Raw genomic sequence first — 20,362 nt, forward strand, 5'->3', positions numbered from 1 at the left:
ACAAGAAAAGAAAGCCCTTTTTTATATTTTCAGACCTCTAAGAATATCTAATATTGTGGGAAGGGTCTGCTTGAAACAATGATTGATATTAGAGATAATGCATGTTTGATTTGCCCTAGGAGCAGGAAATCCTTTTTAAAGCCCAGTTCCTAGAGGATATCTGGCTTACAGTGCACAAATATCTTCTTCTGGTATGCAAAGAATTACCTATACGTATATGAAGTATGACTTGGTACCATGTTGAATCAGGATCTTACTCTCCTAGGAAGCAATTTTAGCCAAGAGCATTTTACTTTTATATTCAGGCATACTTACGTGAATACTTCCATCCCCCATCCTGCAACGGCTGTGAAGAGCCTCGGGCCTAGATCCCTGGCCGGGTTCATGGCACAGCCACTGTTCATTCCCAAGGAGCACGTAAGAACAATTATAAGAAGTCCTACTGCAATAGGCTCCAGGCCCTTTGGTACACTGTTATTTCTGGTGTCAAAAATAGCAAATATAGCCAGAAGAAGAACAGCTGTTGACATCACCTGGCCAATGCAAAGAAAAGAATGTTGAATAAATATGTGCAGATTCCTTCCAATAATGAGAAGAGGGTGTATGGCAGCTCTGTGAATTGAAGTGGCTTATTGCTGGTATTTAGATTTATCCCACGAAACAGAGTAGCAAAATTTGGAACTCAGTGCCTCTCTACTTCACAGTAATGAGAAGTTGTGGTATCTGTGCTGAAAGAGAAAGACAAGAAAAGTACTGGGGACATTTGAAGAAAAAAAAAATCTGCAACAACCTCATGAGGAAAGAATACAGACCTCCCACAGGAGGTGGCTTTTAAATCCTGATGTTTTGTTTCCACAGATTTTCCTATCAGTTTAACAGTTCCATTTACATGATTTTTGGTAGTTTTGCTATGCCAAAACAATCAGTTACATTGATGTAAAAGTTTTTTATGTGACTGTTACTCATGCTGATCAATTAGACTTAATATGCACCTTTTTATATAGGTATTGCATAAGGGCAGGAAAAAAAAAAGTCAAAGCTGAGCAGCTAAAAATTAAGTTTGCATGTGTAACTAATGTGAACTCTGTATTGCACATGCAAATTGAGCTGATGAAGAACATTTTCTTGGAATTACTTTGATGGAAGTGCTGCTCTGCTTAAGCCAAATGCTTTGTAAATGTTGATTTTGCTAATAATTAACTTAGGGGAAAAACAGGCAAGTTTCAGAAATGTAAAAGCATTCCATTTCTCTACTAATTTAAAGAAGCTTAAGTTTGGGTGGTGTTTTTTTTTTATTTCACCTGGTTTTAATTTTGTTTTAAAACATCTGTGGTAAAAAAATCTTATGGAAAGCCTGTTGACTGATCCAAAGATCAGAACTATCTTTTTTACAAAAGTTCAAAATAGTGTTTGCATTTTGAAGCCAGATTGCTCAATTTTCAAGTCCTTTACGTAAGGAATTCCTGTGCTCCAGCAATCCCTAGTTTTTCATAGCTTATTTACATAGTATTTATTTCATGTATACCTGAAGAAGACAAGTAAAATGATTAGAAGTAGATACAAGATATGAAACTTCATTTCTCACTCTTGGATAAGTAGGATTAGAGGATACAGATTGGAAATAAAGTGGATACTTTTTCAGATTCAGTTGAAAAATATCAAGAAATACAAATTTTTTTGCAAAGATAATGTTGGAGAGGAGGCTTATAGTAGCAGAAAACTCAGTTGTTCAAGATGTTTTAAACTGGCTACCTGAGCATTATTTCAAGAATAGTAGGCCCACAAATGGGCTGGATTTTGATGTAAATGGACATAGCTCTCCTTAAGTTTACGGAGAAATACTGATTTATGCTAGGGAAAACCTCTTGCATATATTTCATTAAAGACATGTGGAGTGCAACAATTAACATGACGTATGTGAAAAGAACAACTTGAAATCATCTTGCTTGTAAAATATGCCTAAAACGTAAGCCCTGCAAACAGCATTGCATTCTTATTGCTGTTGTACGCAGCAATATACGACCCAAATGGTGAGATTCATCATATCTGCAAGACATTTATGTATTTTACTGCTTGGTTTTACAGTTTTCAGTATGTTTACTTTGTAGAATCAAGACAGCAAGTATGCTTACCTGATCTGCAAATCCATTTATGAGGGATAGATAGGGAGCTGGATATGTTGCGAAGATGTGTGCTGTTGCGTTAGGTCCTGTGACTTCAAGTGTTCCATTGCTGTATTCCATAAAGGCATCTGTAAAAAAGCCCCATTACCTGGTTGCACTTCCAGAAACACTAAGTTTTCTAGGACTAGAATGTGTGTGATAGGTCTGTGCACCTCATATTCTCAACTGAAACGGATCAATTTTTCTGGGGGTGTAACTAACAGCTTTGAGGTAACGCACTGGTCATAGCCTCCATCTCATCTCTCTTGTGCCTTGAAGTACATGTTTTATGCATCACAGCTTTCAAAATGTGGCTGTTTTTACCCCTGCTCGTTGTTCCCAACTCAGTGCCAAGGAGCATTTCTGATTCTGAACACAATTGCATTATTCTGTAAGAGGTGCTATATTTGGCATGAGGCCCTGAAAAATGCCTAGGGTTCTGATTGTACTGCTGGGGATTCCCAGCCCTGTCTGCAGACTTCATGCCCAGTTGGTAGAAGCAGAGTCTTGGAGCAGATGATGGAAGCAACTGATCTGACTGAGTGGATTCATTCATTAAGTCAGGGAGTCTGTCACAAAGTTTTTTCCTTTTGTGGCACACCGTGCAAAAGAAACATGCCTCAAGCATAGGTGTATTTTTTTATTTTCTTTTTTTCCCTTTGTATATGTGACCCTTTTATTACTCTACCTGGAGTTCAGTGCCTTGGAGAGCTACCTCTCTAGGGTGGTCTGAAGTTTAGTCAGGAGGGACTTGATCTCATATCCTGTAACCTCCATGAACGATGTTGGTGATACTTGCCTACAGGCAGTTGGATCAGGTCTTTAGTGCTTCTAATTTGCTTGGAAGATGAATAGCCCTGTATCCTGGCTATTAAGTAGTTTAAAATCCTTACTGAGAAATGCATGATCTCAGGGTATCTGATTTCCCCTGAATAATTTTTCAAAATTTCAGAGTATTTCCTGGAGTATTAATGTTTCAGCAAAGTTGTAGGATGTTTGAGGTTTTGGTTTGGCTTTTTTGTTTGTTTCTTTGTTTTCCACTTCAAACTTTTTGCGCTTCTTCCTTTCTTCTTTACAGCTTTAGCTTCAGTCCTGTCGTTAGCCCTGTGTGAATGGAGTCCTGTGCCTGTTAGGCATTCATTGAAAAATTGGGGCCTTAGAGACTGCCTGACCTCTGGTTTGTCCTGTGAGCATGTATAAGGTGTACTCACCATAATAAATCCCAAAGACAGCCGCTGCTCCAACGAATGCTCCCAGGAGTTGTGCTAATATGTAAGTTGGTAATTTGGTCCATTTTAATCTTCCAGTCACGCACATGGCTAATGAAACGGCTGGGTTTAAGTGACCACCTGAAAAATAAATCACAAAATGAGTCATGTGGATGACTCAGATACATGAGAATAAGTGAAGGATTTGTAAAAATGGAGGTGCTTTTGAGCAAAAGACTAGTACATGCTTTTCTAGATGTTAGTTTGCAATTAAATGCTGACTGCAATGAAACTGAAATAAGTTGGATGAAATAAATTAGGGTGGGGGAGGGACAGAAGCCACCAGGATCCAGCTTCCCTCTTGATGTTTGCAGGCTGTGCCGTTTATCAGGCCGCTGTCCTGCAGTGTATAATCTATAGATCTAAAGACAACTGTTTCTAGAAAAAGCCTAAATCTCTCCTGTTGGTTGTAATGGGAGGGCCCAGCATTCTGCACACGTTATCTCTCCTCAAAGATTTTGGCTTTTTATTTTTAAGGGAGGGGTAGCGGAACACTCATTCAGTTTAGCAAGCTTGTATTAACATCAAGGACTGTTACTGGCTTGATCTTGAGGCATATCTGGAGTACCCTGGATTTAAGTCATGTTTATGCCTCTGCCTTCAACGTGGGGTTACTCAGGAACTAGGTTTTCATTAACATAAAATAAAATAATGCTAGGGCCAGACAGTTTCATGCTGACTGTTGGTGAGCTATGCCTAGATGGGATCTGGGGACTGCAATGCATAGTTCTTTGTCACAAGTTTTCATTAAGCTCTTACACCCTCCAGAAAGGTTCACAACAAGGAAACTGATAAAGTAGCTGTGCTGAAAGGGAAAATGCTACAGGAAATAGAACTCTCTTCCTTTGTAGTTAGGAACAGCTACATCCAAACTCAATATGGAAAAGATTCTGCAATACTGGAATTCTCTGTGACAATTTTAGTTTCAAAAATATATTTATTATTAGGTCACATGCCAGTCACTTCCCTCCACGTCTTTTATCAACATGGGAAAAAAAATGGTTGATTACTTTTGGAAAACTTTATTTTTTGCAAATATTTAGTTGGTACTTAAGAAGTACAAATTGCTAAATAAACAGGTGAAACAGTACTCCACAGTAAAAATACAGTGAAACCTGGTTTGCAAGGACATAGCGGATCCACTGCTTACCTTCCGGGTAAAGTCTCATTTCAACCTGTAAGGTTAACAGAAAAAACCCATTCCTCGTCTTTATTAAAGTAACTAAAAGAGCATGACCTTTGTCTGTCAAAAGCTAGTGGTGGAGAAGGGCCTCTATGTACAGTTTCTGTGTTTGTTTGCACTTCAGGTCAGTGAGCCATTATCTTATGAAATCCAGCCACCTTTGATACATAATGAACTGACAAACACAGATAATAAGCTGGATAAGACCTTCTTTGTGTTATTTCCAAAACTCTGACCTGGTAGCACCAGTCTTGAATTTTTTTTTTTAATACCTCCCTATGTTTCAAATTCTTCAGCACAGAGCAAATAGGTGGATGGCAGCTTATTCAGCAGCCCTTCATGTGAATTTTGATAAAATGTTGTCTGGTCTTTTGTTCTTTACTCTGTCTGGAATGAATCCTTTTCCTTTCTCTCAACACCTGATATTGTTCCCTACCTATATATAATACAGGGTGATTATGATGGCCAGCAGAAGTCATGATAATATTAGAGATGTATGATTAGCTTCAAATCTAGAAAGGAAAAGCCTAGTTGAGGGCTCTCGTGCTGATGTAGAGGAGTTAAAAGATGCTTGGTTCATGTGCCACTGGTAATTTCCTGGTTAAAAAAAAAGAAAAGAAAAGAAAAGAAAAAAGTCCACTTTGGACAGTATGTTCCCCATTCTTTTGTAGCTGCAGAGATCACAGTTGTGAGTTTGTTTCAAATCTTAACTTGGAAAAAATGGTGGGAAATTATTTAGACATGAGGAAAATTAGATGGAGGAAAAGCAAAAGGGGGAACTTTTCTATATAACAGAGCTCAGATTCGCTAAGCATACAGAGTATATGTTACCATGAATTTAGAATTTCATAAAGAACTGATGCAAAGTATTTTAGCAGTACTCAAATATGAGACTTCATGGTCAAAGAGCCACAGAATTTGCTAACAAATACTATGTAGGCACTGATACAATTACTAGTGGACACTTCAGAACATGTTGGATAGTCGCAGCCTGTTGAAATATCTGTTCCTATTCTTTCACAGCGAAAATGCACTGCATGCAGAATCCTTTGTCATGGGAAAAACACAGGAAGCACAATACTGCAACATCTGCAAGTGCTCTGCCCTGCTGGGATTGAACTCTAATCGTTGTACAATGCAGATGAATATCCCTTAAAGATACAAATATAGGACAGGTTAGTGTCTTTTTTTATTTTTCATGATACTGCATTAGAAAAGTTTTATCTGCCTAGAGTATAGAGTGGGTATATAACATGCGAACCAAAAGCTGTAGTTTAAAGTTGTCTAGATAACAGGAATGTACAGCTGAATTAACTTTGTGTGGTGTTAAGGAACTAGTCTGCTTGGTTTCAATGACAGTAAGAAGATTGTCTGTTTTGCAGTATGTTGAGCGCTTTCTAATGTGAACTTAGAAACCTCCTCATGCATGGTGTCTCTGTAAAAGAATTTGTAAGAGAGAAGAGAAACAGACACAGTAATTTCTGCAATGGCAGCTATTTATAACGGCCTAGTTGTACCTAGAGGTATCTGCTGAGATTGGCTTTACTCTCTTTATGAAAGGTAAGAAATGCCTCTATGAGAACTGGAGTACAAGCACACCATTTTCTTTCAGAGGGCAATACCAACTCCACATACAACACAGAATACTGTGTATTATAATACACAACACTATGTTATTACAACCCATTGTATTTTAAAGGGAGAATTTATATCTTAAAAGCAGTTATGCTAATGTTTCTGGTATTAGTTTGGCCAAACTGAATGGTGGAAGTAGGAGACAAAGGAGCATCCGATATGGCACATGTAGTTTGGTCATTCCTGACCAAAATATATTGAGGAAACTTTATAGCAGAAACAAAGGGACAGTGACAGTACACTGACAATGCACCACAGAATGTATCTCTGGTACTGAATCTTTTTGCTGTTTCTGCTTTCTATGATCTGCTGCTTCTGCAAATAAGCAGACAGGAGCAGACTTGCTAGTGCCTGTCATAGGACATGAAGAGATTGAAGCTGGCTCATTATACCCATTAGTGGGTCATTCTACCTTCTACCTTGCTGGCAACTATTTTAGCTGGTGACTGCTGGATTGTGTAAGCTTTTTGTGTCATTTGCTTAAACGCAGTGCCTATGCTCTCCGGCATTGTCTCTACTGACAGAATTTTCAAAGCAAGACCACGCAGATTTGTGATTTGCACAGACCACTTTACATAAAGTTCAGAGGTCTGCCAAGGTTTGCATGCTGTGGTTCAGATCAGAATTTAGTGGAAGATTTCGTCAAACATGAAGAGCAGACGGAAACAAAAACCATAAAATATTTACTTTTTACAAGGACATGTAGGGAATAGGACAAGGGGTAATGGCTTTAAACTGAAAGAGGGTAGATTTAGATTAGATGTAAGGAAGAGGTTCCTCACTGTGAGGGTGGTGAGGCACTGGCACAAGTTGCCCAGAGGAGTTTTGGATGCCCCATCCTTGGAAATGTTCAAGGCTTTGAGCAACCATGTCTAGTGGGAGGGAGGTGTCCCTGCCCATGGCAGGGCCGTTGGAGCTGGATGATCTTTAAGGTCCCTTCCAACCCAAACCATTCTATGATTTACTCATGAAACTCTGATGCAGACTCTGCTGTAATGATGTTGGCATTTGCTAGATACCTAATCGTTTATAGCATGAAATGGAAGTAATTTAATAAGATAGTCTTACAACCATTAGAATAAATGCTATATAAGAAGAAAAAAAAGTCACTTACCAGAGACCCCCCCAGACACATACACTGCTATGGTGACTGCCATTGCAAATCCAACTGATACCGTCATGGGCCCACCATGGGCTCCTCTGCTAAGGACAGCCTGTCCCACGCACCCACATCCAAGTGCCTGTATTTTGAAAGGGAAATGTAAACTCATGAGTGTGTCTGTCAAATGTGATTGGTTAGTTTGCCACTCCTGCTGCTGTCCAGGTATACTGAAAATGTTGTTAAAACAATGCTAGAATTTGAGATTAGAGGTATGTGTGTGATTGCTGCCTTTGCTGCAGTGAACATTTGCTCTTTTCTCTCTCCTCAGAAAACAATTTTCAATACAGTGATGGGATTGGAGCCTAAACAAGATCTCACAGCCTCTACAACACATCTCTGCATCTGAAAGTGAAGAGGGAGTTAATTCTGTGTGGTAAGTTTTTGGTTCTGAATTGTTGTTACAAGCAATGAAAAAAATGACTATAAATATTGTGAAGTATAGTTCAAAATGCTTTTAATGTTTAATGCTGAAACTCTAGAAAGAGACAACTTGCTGGAAACTAAAGTTATGTTACTGTTATGCTGCCTTTATATCCTGTATTTCTTTATCAAAAAATTTTGCTGGCTGCACAGCTTGAACAATTAAGTGAAGTGGGGATACCTGAATAATTCACATTGGAGTATTTTCAATGGATTTAAACTAGCTTCCATTTTATGTTGGTTTCCCTCAGAATGAAGTTCAGCAACACATTTAGAAGTATGCTTAAACCCACATTTATTCAGTTCTAAAGCTTCTCTTTAGCTTCAAGCATATGTTTAGGTCCTATTAAAGTTGGTAGGAAAGATTTTTCCAAAGGTACAAAAGGCCTTTAGTTTAAGATAGGCTAGCTGATCTGCTGCTGCCAGAAATCAATCTGTGTCTTTGAAAATCTCCTTTTTAAATACATGCCTAAGTGTTTTTCTGAATAAAGACCTAAGATACCAAATAATGTCTCTAGTCTGAAAAGCCTTGCTTCTTTGTAACTGGAAGTGATTTGAATCGTACTGTTTCTGGGATTTGACTAGATTTATCTTGAGCAACCTTAATTACTTACTTGGATATATATATATTTTTTTATATATATATTCATTCTTAGATAGTATATGGGAATTTGATTATTTTTAAATTATTTTTTTTTACTTCCTATAAAATCATTCCAGTTGCTTTGGTTGATCTGCCATGTGTCACCAATGACTGAATTGCAAGTATTTCTCCTAACTATGCATAGCTGAATACATAAAATTTAGTACTTTTAGAAATGCTTATTTTTAGTTGCAAGGCAGTTGCATTCAGAAACTGCAAAGTAATGAGAAAATCTCTCCCGCCTTATAAATAGACTGTACCAAAAAAAATTGTCAACTGAGGTTTAACAAGCAAGCCCTGCTAGAGTAGAAGCAATTTAAACTGGGAAAATCATACTTTTGTTTCCGTTACTTCCCCAAGGGTTTTAACTAATACCAAAATGTGACAGAAAAGCTCTCAATAAAATTATGCTCTTAACCAGTGTTGTAATGCAGACAAAGTTTCTGTTATAAGAGTGCCCTGAGACTGTGTCATATACCCAGGTGCAGTTCTTGCCTTAAGGTTATAATCACGCAAGCAAACAAACCACTGTCTGGTGCCAAAGTGTTACAGCTGTCAGGTTACGTAAGGGTAGGGTGGTGTTAGATAGCAGTAGTTTATTGGACTGAATAATTGAGAGTTACTATATTCTGAGAGTTACATATCCTGAGCCGCAGTCGGCTGCTGTGCAATGGATGACACATGCTCACGTTAGGCATTCTCTCATTGCTATTAGTGTCATATATCTACCAATCCAAATGGTAAGTCCAAACGTACATACAGATACAAAACCAAAACAAACCACATGTTTTTTAGAAACTTTATATGACACAGTTCTACTTGTCATGTATTTATATGTTTAATATGGGAAGAGTGGGTATGCTGGAATTTATGAAATTTAAGATTACGACACAAGTCTAGAAAAGGTGGAATTAGCATGCTCTAGCCTTCATATTCCAGACTTCTTGAAGGGAGTATTCCAGACATTGTACTAAGCAAGATTTTGTGAAAGATATGGCTCAGATGTGGAGCAACTTCAGTAGCCTGATCGGGGGCCCTGTGCATGCTGGGTGCAGTCAGGCAGGCAGTTAGATCTACAAGTATGCACTCGCCTTCTGAGATGGCACGGACAAAGGTTTGCAGATTCAAAGAAAAGGATGTTCTCTTGAAAATATTGCCCTTTTCTGTAAGGATGATGAAAAAAGAGAACAGGAGTGGGCAAGATGGGTATAGAAAAGGATAAGGGACAGTAATAATATCTATGTATACCAACTACAAATTCACAAGAAGATGGAAGGAAATAGAAGTGGGAGGCTGTGGCCTCCCTTGCCTGATTACCAGAACTGAGGAGAATCGTACAGAAGCAGCCATGTAGTCCTCTTGTGTAATAGCTTCTGCTTAGCACATCGTGGGGAAATATGCAACTCCAGATGCTACAGTTTTGTGCTAACCAGTCTCAGAAATCTCAGTCTATAAACAAGAAGGCATATAAGCCAGCTTTCAAACACAGCTGCACTGGCTTCTTGTTGGGTGGATGGTGGCAAATGACCGCCCACTGGTGCAATGAACACTGTTGCAGGCACAGCCAGGGTGTGCCCATTCTGGGGTGGGGAAACTGGAAAGAGAATCTGCAAATCTGAACTGTGGCACAGCAGTATTTTCTCCATTTGATGTCATTTGAAGGATAGAAGAAAATTTTCTCATACCTGCTATAGCTAGGTTGACATAACTGGAAACTATCACCTAATCATGTAATTACATGAGTAGCAACTTAATATCCTGTGAATTTTTGCTTGTCTGAGTTAAGAACAACTAGGTCATCAAATTGTAACTAAATACTCTTAAGTTTCCAGGCCAAGCTCAGCCATCAGCTGCACCCACACAAACTCACTGATTAAAGCACATGGAGTCAATGGGAGTTTAATTTACAGTAGAATATAGCCAGATCTTTTTATCTTATCTTGTCTTATCTTATGTTACCAGGTTTTCATCTTAGCACTTGTCTATAGCCTGATCTGCTTAAATTTACCCAAGTAGCTTCAGTACTGTGTTTTTGTTCACAAAGTAATTAGATTACTGTCATAAATAACATGTTTGGGTGTGGAATGGCTGTCTGCACATTCTCTGCCAAAAAAACTTGCTTCATAGATATTAGATCCTTCTCTTTGTCTTGGGTAACAAGGCTAATGTTAGGAAAGGAAAATGACTAACCTTCAATGAGCATAATGTCTTGTTACTCCCTGGAAGCTGGCAGAACTTTATCCCACTCATCAGAGAGCCTCCATCTGTGCTATTTTCAGGATTTTTGCACATGCCTGTAATAGCATTCTTTAGTGTAAATAGAATTTCCTGCAAGATCTGAATGCAGAATTTTAGGGAATCTATTTTTCTACATGGCCTGTAAAGCTTTAGACATCTTAAAGCAGAATGCTTATATTAAAAAGGCCCCTTCTTAGCAAACCGATCTAGTGGTAGTGTGCATTCATAGCCATGCACTCGTACTGGAACATTAAAGAAGTGGTCAAATCTCCTGGTTTTTAGCAGCGTGGAGACAGTGATGTGTGTTCTGTTATATCTTGTACATCATCATCTGCCAAGCTGAGGTGAGTTACATACCTACAGCAGGGACCCTGCAGGAAGACTATGGCCTCAGTGGCCACACAACTCATGATGCTCTACACAAATACAAAAGTTCAGTGTGCTACAAGGAATACAGAGTCAGCAGTTAAAAAAAAACAAAACCCCACATATCTTAATTATAACCTGTACCCTTTCAATCAGGAAATGCTAGAAAAATAGTTTAGAATTTCTATTTTAGTCAATTTTCAGGGCAGAACTGTGCTTAAACAACCACAGCTAGTTACGAAGAATCTCCAAAGAACCCTCCACCAATTCACGATTTTCTGTAAGGCTGCCTTTGGTCAGGTAAGGCTGTAGCCCTGCCCCTTTCCCACACCACACTCCCACCTATGCTTTGCTGTTCCCCAGACAGATATTTCCTGCTAGCCCACGACTTGCCTGCTCCCCTTTTTCAGCCTGGCTGGACTCACAGTTCTGCTCTGTCCTCTGCACATGGGTTCCCAGCAGGGCTGTGAAAGGGAGGGGCCCCAGCTGTGCACTTGCAGTGGGTGTCCTTCTGCTGTCCTGAAGTTACCTGTCCCAGGCCTGCAGAAGCAGGGTCATGTTCTGGGATGCTCGAGGATGTGAGAGCATGCACTGGTATTTCACTTCTTGGGGAAACTCATGTGACTTTGCCAAGCAGACAGCACCACATATTTAGCCCCCTGAAGGTGGGGATACAGGTGGGAAGAGGCAGCCCTTTGGGTTCGCGAGGAGTGGTTCCATTTTCCTTTTGCTGCAGGCAGGGATCTCTTTGACCAAAATTGTCTGTGCTTTACCATAGTCTTGTACAGATCACCCTGCCCTCCATTAATATTTCCATATATGCTTAGTTGGGTGTTGCTTATAAAAGTAGTAAATGAACTTTTCAGGTAAGGGGATGATTACTAAATTGATGGTGTCCTTCTAAAAGTCTTTAATTTGAAGTGTATTTTAGAAGTTGCTTCCATTTCCAATCTCTTTATTAAAATTCGTAAGCAGATTTGCTTAGTATCTATTACATTTCATAATAAGGTGTTTAAAATTGATTAGAAACTCTTTCCGTACAGAGCTATGTTTTTGCCATGCATGTGTATTATACAGGGCCTTAATTCATCCTGGGATCCTAAACATTCTTTCAGTAGAGATAGGAATGCCAACAGCAACAAAAACAGAGACATGTTACATCTACTGAAACTCAGGGTGTTAGCTCTGCAATAATTCAAGTTGCAAGGAACTCCTTTTCTTTCAGGAAAGAGCAATCTTCATCTAATTTCAGGTTTAATATTTGCTATTTTTTTAAAAATCAAGTAGTACTCAAGACTTTTTAAGGCGAGATAAAAATACAGCTTACCAGTCAAGTAATTTTTAAATACTTAAAAAGCACATGGCACTTATTTTGTAATTAATTAAATATTTTGGAGGATTTCTCTACGTTATGATTTAATCAAACTTGGAGTGATAAAAAAAACAACAACACTATATCCGTTTTCCTGATGATCTCCTGGGACACAACCAATATCCTCTTGGGTTCAAATAGATTTCCCTTTATTTTTTCAGACTTGATATCTAATAAAATAAGTCTTTGGGGAAAAAAAACCCCACCACCTTATCATTTAGTTAATTAAACAGTAGAGACATAAGTCTTAAAATGAGTGCCATTTTGAAACTATTTTTTTTAATGACACAGAGCATTACTACTTGGAGACATGAATGCAAATTTAATAAGGCTTTGGAAGAATTGTATACGTAAACTTTTTAAAACATATAAAGATCTGTTTCAAATTGTGGGGAAAAATACAGTAAAAATATTGAAGGACAGGCTAGGCTGTGTTCTATAAACTGATGCTTTTAAGTTTTTATTACTGCTTTTGCACATGCAGGTGGAGACAAATAAAAGCTTCAAATCACCTAGAGAGAATGCAAAGGTCTGTATTCTCTCATATTCTATTATGATGAATATTGCACTCTTCATCTTGAAATGCTAAACTGTTTTTCTTTCCTGAATTGCATATGGCAACTGCCTTGAGTCAGTTTCTTCAGTGAAGATTGTTTTTATTGTCTTACTAAATTTTAGAAATTCAGGAGAGAGAGGAAATGAAACATTTCATATTCACATACAAACCTTCAGGAGTGAAACATGGAACCTCACAAAGGGGCTAGGAAGAACAGACTAGGCAAGGGAAGAAATCTTCCCTAGTAGCACCTTGAGGACAAAAAGAGCCTACTCAGCTGCTGCTTCCCTCCCAGGTGGTTCATTTATTATTGAGCTGAGATGTGCTTCTCTGCTTTGCATCCTACACCAACTGAAAAGTCTAAAATCTTTCTGAACTCCTAAAGGTCTTTAGTCTCTGGGGCTTGGGGAATTGTACCACTCCAAGAGAGTGCAGGAGTGGGCTTGGCAGTTTCAGAGAAAAGAGGTTTTCTGTCCTCTCTTAGGAGTGCAAAGGTACATGTATCTTCTCTTCTCTTTTACTCTTTCCTTTGGGTGCGGTGCCCTCATGGTTGGAGGTGCACAGTTAAAGCCTCAGTATGTTCTCTTCCTAAGTTGTTTTCTATTGAAAGAATGCTTCTAATAGCAAAAAAACCCTCTGAGGAATAGGTTAGACGAACTAAGTCGAGTTTGCCTTTAAACCAAACCACGGATTGGAGAACTCTCTAGTATTGACTTTTAGCCAGAACGGTTTATAGAAGTGTTGAAATCACAGATATAAACTCACTGTATGGCATGAACTGCATTTATTATCCTTCATTCTGTTTTCCAACTGTTTCTGACAGTTTTAAAAAGTTATTACTTTTATTACCTTTTTATTTGGCAAAATGTGAAAGAAAACAGCCTGTAAATTTGTGTCTGTAAAATTTAAGTTCGAGTTTTGCCCTCACAGTTGAATGTTGGAAGGATATAGGTCCTCTGTGAGGCTCAGGGAGAGGGCCTATGCTTCAGTCCTATAGATACAAACTTTCTGGAAAGAATTTATCTACAGAAAAAGGTCTTGGAAAATTCAGTTCAGCTTATTGGAACCTCTTGGTTAAACAATGAGGGCTGAGTTACGTGTTGGAACTGCTGTTGCAGAGATGAAGATAATTCTCTTTTAAAACTTTCATGCAACACAGAACATCTGAGTCACCTGAAAATTTAAAAAGTCATATACTGGAAAACTTCAGTTTGCATTAAAACCAAAATATTTCCTGTGAGTTTTTTAGAATTTTTTTTCTGTAATAAGCATTTTGGGGTAAAAGAACAATTAGATAATCTTCCTTTCAGTTCTTTCACACTCCTAACTATTCAGCTGAGTTAAAGAATGACTTCAGGGAAACAGAAGTGTTGTCTAGGAAAAAAAAAAAGTTAATTGATTTTGATAATAGTAAAACTATAGCAATAATACCAGAGTGCGACAACACTTCCTGCACCTCAGCACAACTAAGGGCCTTCGTTAGCACTTTGACTTTTGTTTGCAATGCTGATTTAACAAGAAATAGGAAGAGTTTGCACATCTTCAGCAGAATCATCAGCAAAACTTTGTGCCATCAAAATATACACAACTGGTACAATTGCAGAACCAGAAAGGACTCTGAGTTGGTATGATGGGGAAAGAAAAAAATCTTATTCTTGTAAAGTGAGCAGTTTTGGTCTACAAGTACAGGGTTAAATTTTATGACATTGGATGCATGAGTGACTTTTATTATTTATTGTTTATACTATAGTATTGTTGCTAGAGACCCTAATGTATGGATCTCTGACATAAAAGCTGCTTGTCAGAGTGCAGACATTGCAAAGGCCCATGATGTTTGTAGGAATATATAATATTTAAAAAGCTGTTGAGTGACATATCAAGATATCAACTATAAATAAGCTTTAATAACCTTTTTATTTTTCTGTCTTTGAAAAACTTAGGTTCACTGTCTAAGAGCTAATTATACAAGATTCTGTACTCCAGGAAATTCATTACTGACAGCAAACAAGTTACCTGTCAGAAGGTACTGCTATTCAATTTTCTACACACACAAAAAAATTTCTAAACAAAACTCACTGCAAACAATTTCATACTATACAGAGAAAGAACAAAAATTTAGAACATGGGATTTGTCTTTGTTTAAAATTTCCAAGCAGTAATTTTGTATTAAATGCTAAACAATTATTTAAGGAGTAAATGATCAAGAGCTACATTTGATTTCATTAAATAACATCATGCAATGAGGATTCTAATGCATATTTAGTATAAGGGATATATATTACCATACAGTATTGTAATTAACATGCACTGGAATGTAGGGCCACAAAAACAAAGATATGAAAAAGTTGTTTGAATTTTAGTCTTCTGGACTGAGCAAGTCCAAGGAATGTCAGATTTTTTTTTTTCAGGCAAGACAACATTCTGTATCAAAGCACGAGTGATAATTTATGTAGTAAAGTGGTCAGAATATGAAAACAAGACAAAAAGATTTTGATGAGCAAAAGATAAATAGCCTTCCTTCTCCTTAGCTGGACTGCTTGCAGCGTGGGTGTCCACATACAGGTCCTGCTCATGTAGTGAATCCTCTACACATACACAAACACTTGCTTCAGTGGGACTAAGCTTTAAGATAGGAATATAAATAGGAATATATGTACTACCCATGTGTCTTTCTATGGTAAATAGAAGTCTCTTCTGTTTTGGCAAGGAAGCGTACACTGCTCTGGAGTAAGGAGATAGTGTCTCCTGTGCAGCTCCTTTCTGGGAAACCTTGTTTAGTAAGATGCTCTTGAGACCAAAAATGAAATACAGGTGAGCAGCAGCCAGTGAAGGAAGCCACATGGCCCATTTGGCATCTTTTTGGAATTCTTCCAGTCCACATATATTTAATGGCATAAGCCAGATTGAATCCCACTTTGAGAGCAAGGCAGCCACCTTCCAAAGGGGAAATATGGAGAGAAGCATGACTAAAAGCAGAGGCAGTTGGATAGGTGAGTTCCAGACAGACTCACTGAAAAGTCACATGGCTTCTTGACTCTTCTGCATTGGCACCCAGGTGTTGTCCCCCCAGAGTAACCCACAGAGGTCCATAGAGGAAATGTACTGAACCAAGAGACATGTTGGAGGACAAAAAGGTCTCCAGAGAGCTCTTTCTCAAGGGAGGCCTCTGTGGCAGCCTCACCTACAGAAGGCTGAGGCTGTGTCAAAGGCTGGGAAATGTGTGTGCCTAGGCCACCACAGTACGCAGGGTTGGGTGTTCTCCTACCTCCGAGACCTATTGCATAGGTGTAGGCTGGAGGGATAAGTCCCACAAGTTGGTTCCAAACATACTGTGTAACACCTGCATTACTCAGTATCCATTTCCTGGAAAACAGTTATGTCCTTTTCAAATGGTCATTGAAAAATTATATAGTTGATTGTGGGGTTTGTGAATATTTATTCTAAAATGTAGATGGCACAAATAAGCTTAGCAGGTTGGGGGTTTACCATGTGACAGCACTGAGGAAAATGCAAGAAATAGGCAGTATTTTGCAAATAAGCTGCAAATATAAATACCCAGCATAATGCATACTCCTCATTTCCTGTACTGCAAATGGAACTTATATTAAAAGGGCATTACTACATTTGTTTTATAGAAATCACATGAGAGGTGAAATGTAACACTATCATAGCTTGATGGAATCTTATAAAGCAAATAAGATATAGTTCAGGACAGTAACCAAAAGCTCAGTGTAACTAAAACCACATGGACTTTGCATTTAGTTATGGACTGTACATTTGGGGGTTTCTGCCCTGATTCTTGTTCCAGGGTGTAATTAGACAATCTGTGCTATGCCTTTGGGAATAATTTAAGGCTTTGTACTGAAAGGAATACTTGTTTCCCCCAGCACAATAGGTCAAAGAGTAAAATAGCCAAATCACCAGCAGAATTACCCAGACAGGCGATAGTGGCAGTTGCTCTGTGTGCCTGCAGATCTGCCTTTACAGCAGGGCACTTCCAGGTTCCTCGAATTCAGTGTTTCTCACTGAATCTTTAGAGGGTGAAATTGGGTGCTTTGATGAGTAGAGGGGCTCACAGAGGCTATATCTGTCTTAGCGAGCTGTGCAGTTTAAGCAGCTGTTTTGGAGAACCTGACTATGGACATATCAGGAGGCATTACTGGAGTATCTCCAGTTTGATCAATGGGACTGAACATCCATTAATGGTCAGCACATCTACTGTGATTCTGGAGCTCACCTTCCACTTCAGTTTCATCTGAAAAGAATTCAGTTTACGTGCTCTGAGACTATGCTGCAAGGCAAACCACAGCATGTTAAGTAGGGATGACCAAGAGATGTTATCCAAACTGTATACGCAGGGACTTTCTCGAGGTTTGTTGTCTCAGATCTGTTCAAGGTTGCAGGCAGAGCCCTTCTTACCCCCAGGTGACGGCTTGGTTTTTGCCTGATCAGTGATTTCCCTTCCTAGGTGTCATGAAATTAATCTTACAGTTTGTACATTTTCCAGTTTGGAAAATAATGTTGCAAGACTTGAGAGTTACCAAAGATGGTAGTTTAAGCTCTTAATTTTATGTGGTCGGTGATATTGTTCTCCGGAAAAAATGGAAATAGGTGATTTATAGGGACAGAATTTCACCCAGCTAACTTTCCGGAGGTGCTAGGTTGGTTGGAGATTTAGGTAGAGACGCTGACTTCCAGACGGAGCCTGTGGGTAACAGAAGAGCCTTGCTCCCTGGCACAGGTGTTCCCCACAGGCCATGCAACCCGTCACAGTGATGTGAAGTGGTTTTCAGCAAAGGTCTGAATTGACAGCTCCGTAAGCCATGAACTGCCATCTCACTTTCACTCTGTATCAGGATTAAGACCTAGGAACAGGATGGTGGAAGAAAGCTATCACTTCTTTTTCATATATGGTGTCTGGTTTTTGAGGATTTCTGCCCTCTGTCTTACACCAGGGTGCTCCTTTCAGTAGCTCCAATTTAAGTAAAGCGTTTAATATTTATCTGTTCTTAAAGAGAAACTACTTAATAGCTGATGGAGCTACAAAGCAATAGCAATAAATAATAGGAGAAAAGTCAGTTTCTTTACAATAAATGCTTTGTACTGCTGCTAGCTTGCACAATCTAAACATAAATCGAGGTATCCAAGCCCTCAGAAAGCTGCAGTTTAATCCATGTGAGGCTCTTCTGCTTTAAGCCAAGGGTGAAATGCGAAAGGGTAAGATAGAATTGAGAAACTCAGATTATCAACAACAATCTTGTAGCTTTAACTTCTATTATATTCATACAGTGAATATACTAGAAAATGGGCTCTGGGTTTGCATTTCCTTCTAGTCTTGTGCAGCAGGACGTTAAATAATAGCATTTGTGGTCTAATCTGCACTTCAATACATTTTCTTCACTTGCTTAATTGTATTAATGGGAAGAGGAGACTCATCTTCTGGCGAGGACAGAGTACTGGAAGTCAGGTGATCTGGGTTATATTCAGAGGTCTGCAACAGGCTTCCTGTGCAGTCTGCTATAATCAAGTTTGCTAATATCCAAAATGAAGATAACGACATTTTCCCTTCTTCGCAGGGTGTTGTGACACTTAATTCATTAATGTTTGTAAAGCATTTTGTGCTTCTTACTTCTAAATGGGCTCCTTACTGTAATAATGTCTTATGGATGGTATTAAATTCGAGAATAATATAACTTCAGTGCCTATGCACTTCAGTTGGCTGAAGTGTAGTAAAGACTACTATTTATGTTTGTATTTTATGAGCTACTGGAATTTTTTAGATGACTTACTTGAAATCTAGCTAATATATTTAAGGTTATATACTATGTCAGTACTACGTCTGCTTCTTTTTTTTTCGGTCTTTCACTATGATGAAATATTTAGCAACAAGCGAGTCTGTCTTGTTCAGACTAAAAGGAGGAAGAAAGAGTTTGGCATAAATACTCTAGCTGTTCGACTTTCAGCTCTGCTGCTGAGCCTGCTCCCCACCCTGGGAAATCACAGGGTAGAGCTCTGTGTCCTAGTGCAAAATACACAGAAAAATTGAGCAAGAAATTAAGTTTCAAAGATCAGTGGATACGAAAATGGCTATTTACCTAAATTGCCACAGTATTACAGGACCAAGCAACTGTATACTTTATATAGTAGAGTTAAAAACAGAGCAAAAAATCATTAACTTACAAAATCTCTGAAGGTTCAGCAATGCAACTGCCAATAAACTCACAGCAAATCACACAGCTAAATTTCTATATTAGGCAGAAAAATAACCCATCTAAAATTCTCTCAGTGAGCAATGCAGTAGGTTTGTTGAAGCAGATGGAAATTATGCATAGAAGTGAAAGGAGAATAAACTGCTGAGGTTATTAAAAAACAAAAGTATTATTAACGTTCATTGTGCATAACTTGTTTTTTTCAGAATGTGGTATGTCAGTGCTCCTACAGGAAATCAAATGATTATCAGACCACTGTAATACACAAAGCTATCTGTTTTCAATAGCCAGAGATAATTACTACATTAGGTGAAGAAAAGAATTACAAACTTACCATAAATAGAAGCAAGTCATTCAAGGCTGTACAGTGTTTGTCTGGCAGTAACCACGCTGCTGATACAGTACAAGAAAAAAGCATACATGTCCCCTTACAAGCACTGTCCAACTTGAGATTAGTAGGAGGAAAGGAAAGCAGCTGACACTTACTATCAGTATAAAAGTTCCCAGGAATTCTGAGAGGGCTTCTTTAACCAAGCTGTTCTTCAAGGCAAATTTCTCCTTTAAACTCCTTTTGTTTTTCCGGCTCATCTTGGCTTCCGCTGGTGCTCTGGTGCCCTAGTTGCAAACACACATAAAATTTGTTCTGTATTTGTCCCGGATTCAGCTGAACTTTGACACTTTTACTTATACATTGAAATATGAGATTTCATCTTGCACAGCCAGTGAAATCATCTGACTGCAGGCATTGACAGAACTAACTCAACATGCCCTAACAATTCATCATGAGTTTTCCATCCTGTGCCTTCTCTGAGTACACTTCTATTTATATTGGTTAGATAATGCCAGTAAGTTCACAGTCACAACGCTTCTTTTTTTTTTCTTGCAGAATAGATTAATCATTACCTTCTTCTGCTATGTTTCTTCTTCTCTTCTTTCCTTTTTTATTTTTTTTTCTCCTCTCTGGTAAAAATGAATAAAATGTTGTTCCTGTCACCCTAGTTAAAAAGAAAGGCAAGAAGAAAATGGGGAATCAAAATAAGGTTGAAAATTTCCCTCTGACCTAGATTGGCATTTAAACCATGCTGCTATTGGTGTCCAAAATTTTTTCACGGGGGAACTTGTAAAAGAGAGTGAATGCTTGTGAGAAT

At 38.5% G+C, this 20,362-nt stretch overlaps 1 protein-coding gene across 1 annotated transcript; it reads right to left on the minus strand.

The window, feature by feature from the left end:
• Positions 1-315: 315 nt before the first annotated feature.
• On the minus strand, positions 316-19,711 carry AQP9 (aquaporin 9; the record flags this gene model as incomplete). The annotated part of the gene is made up of 5 exons (XM_009869790.1): positions 19,549-19,711; positions 7,363-7,489; positions 3,374-3,511; positions 2,133-2,251; positions 316-533 (listed from the first exon to the last, which is right to left on the minus strand). Coding segments are annotated over exons 1-5 (686 nt in total), but the record flags the coding sequence as incomplete, so codon positions are not given.
• Positions 19,712-20,362: the final 651 nt, after the last annotated feature.

Source organism: Apaloderma vittatum, unplaced genomic scaffold, assembly GCF_000703405.1.
Source record: "Apaloderma vittatum isolate BGI_N311 unplaced genomic scaffold, ASM70340v1 scaffold33675, whole genome shotgun sequence".
NCBI classification, from domain to species: Eukaryota; Metazoa; Chordata; class Aves; order Trogoniformes; family Trogonidae; genus Apaloderma; species Apaloderma vittatum.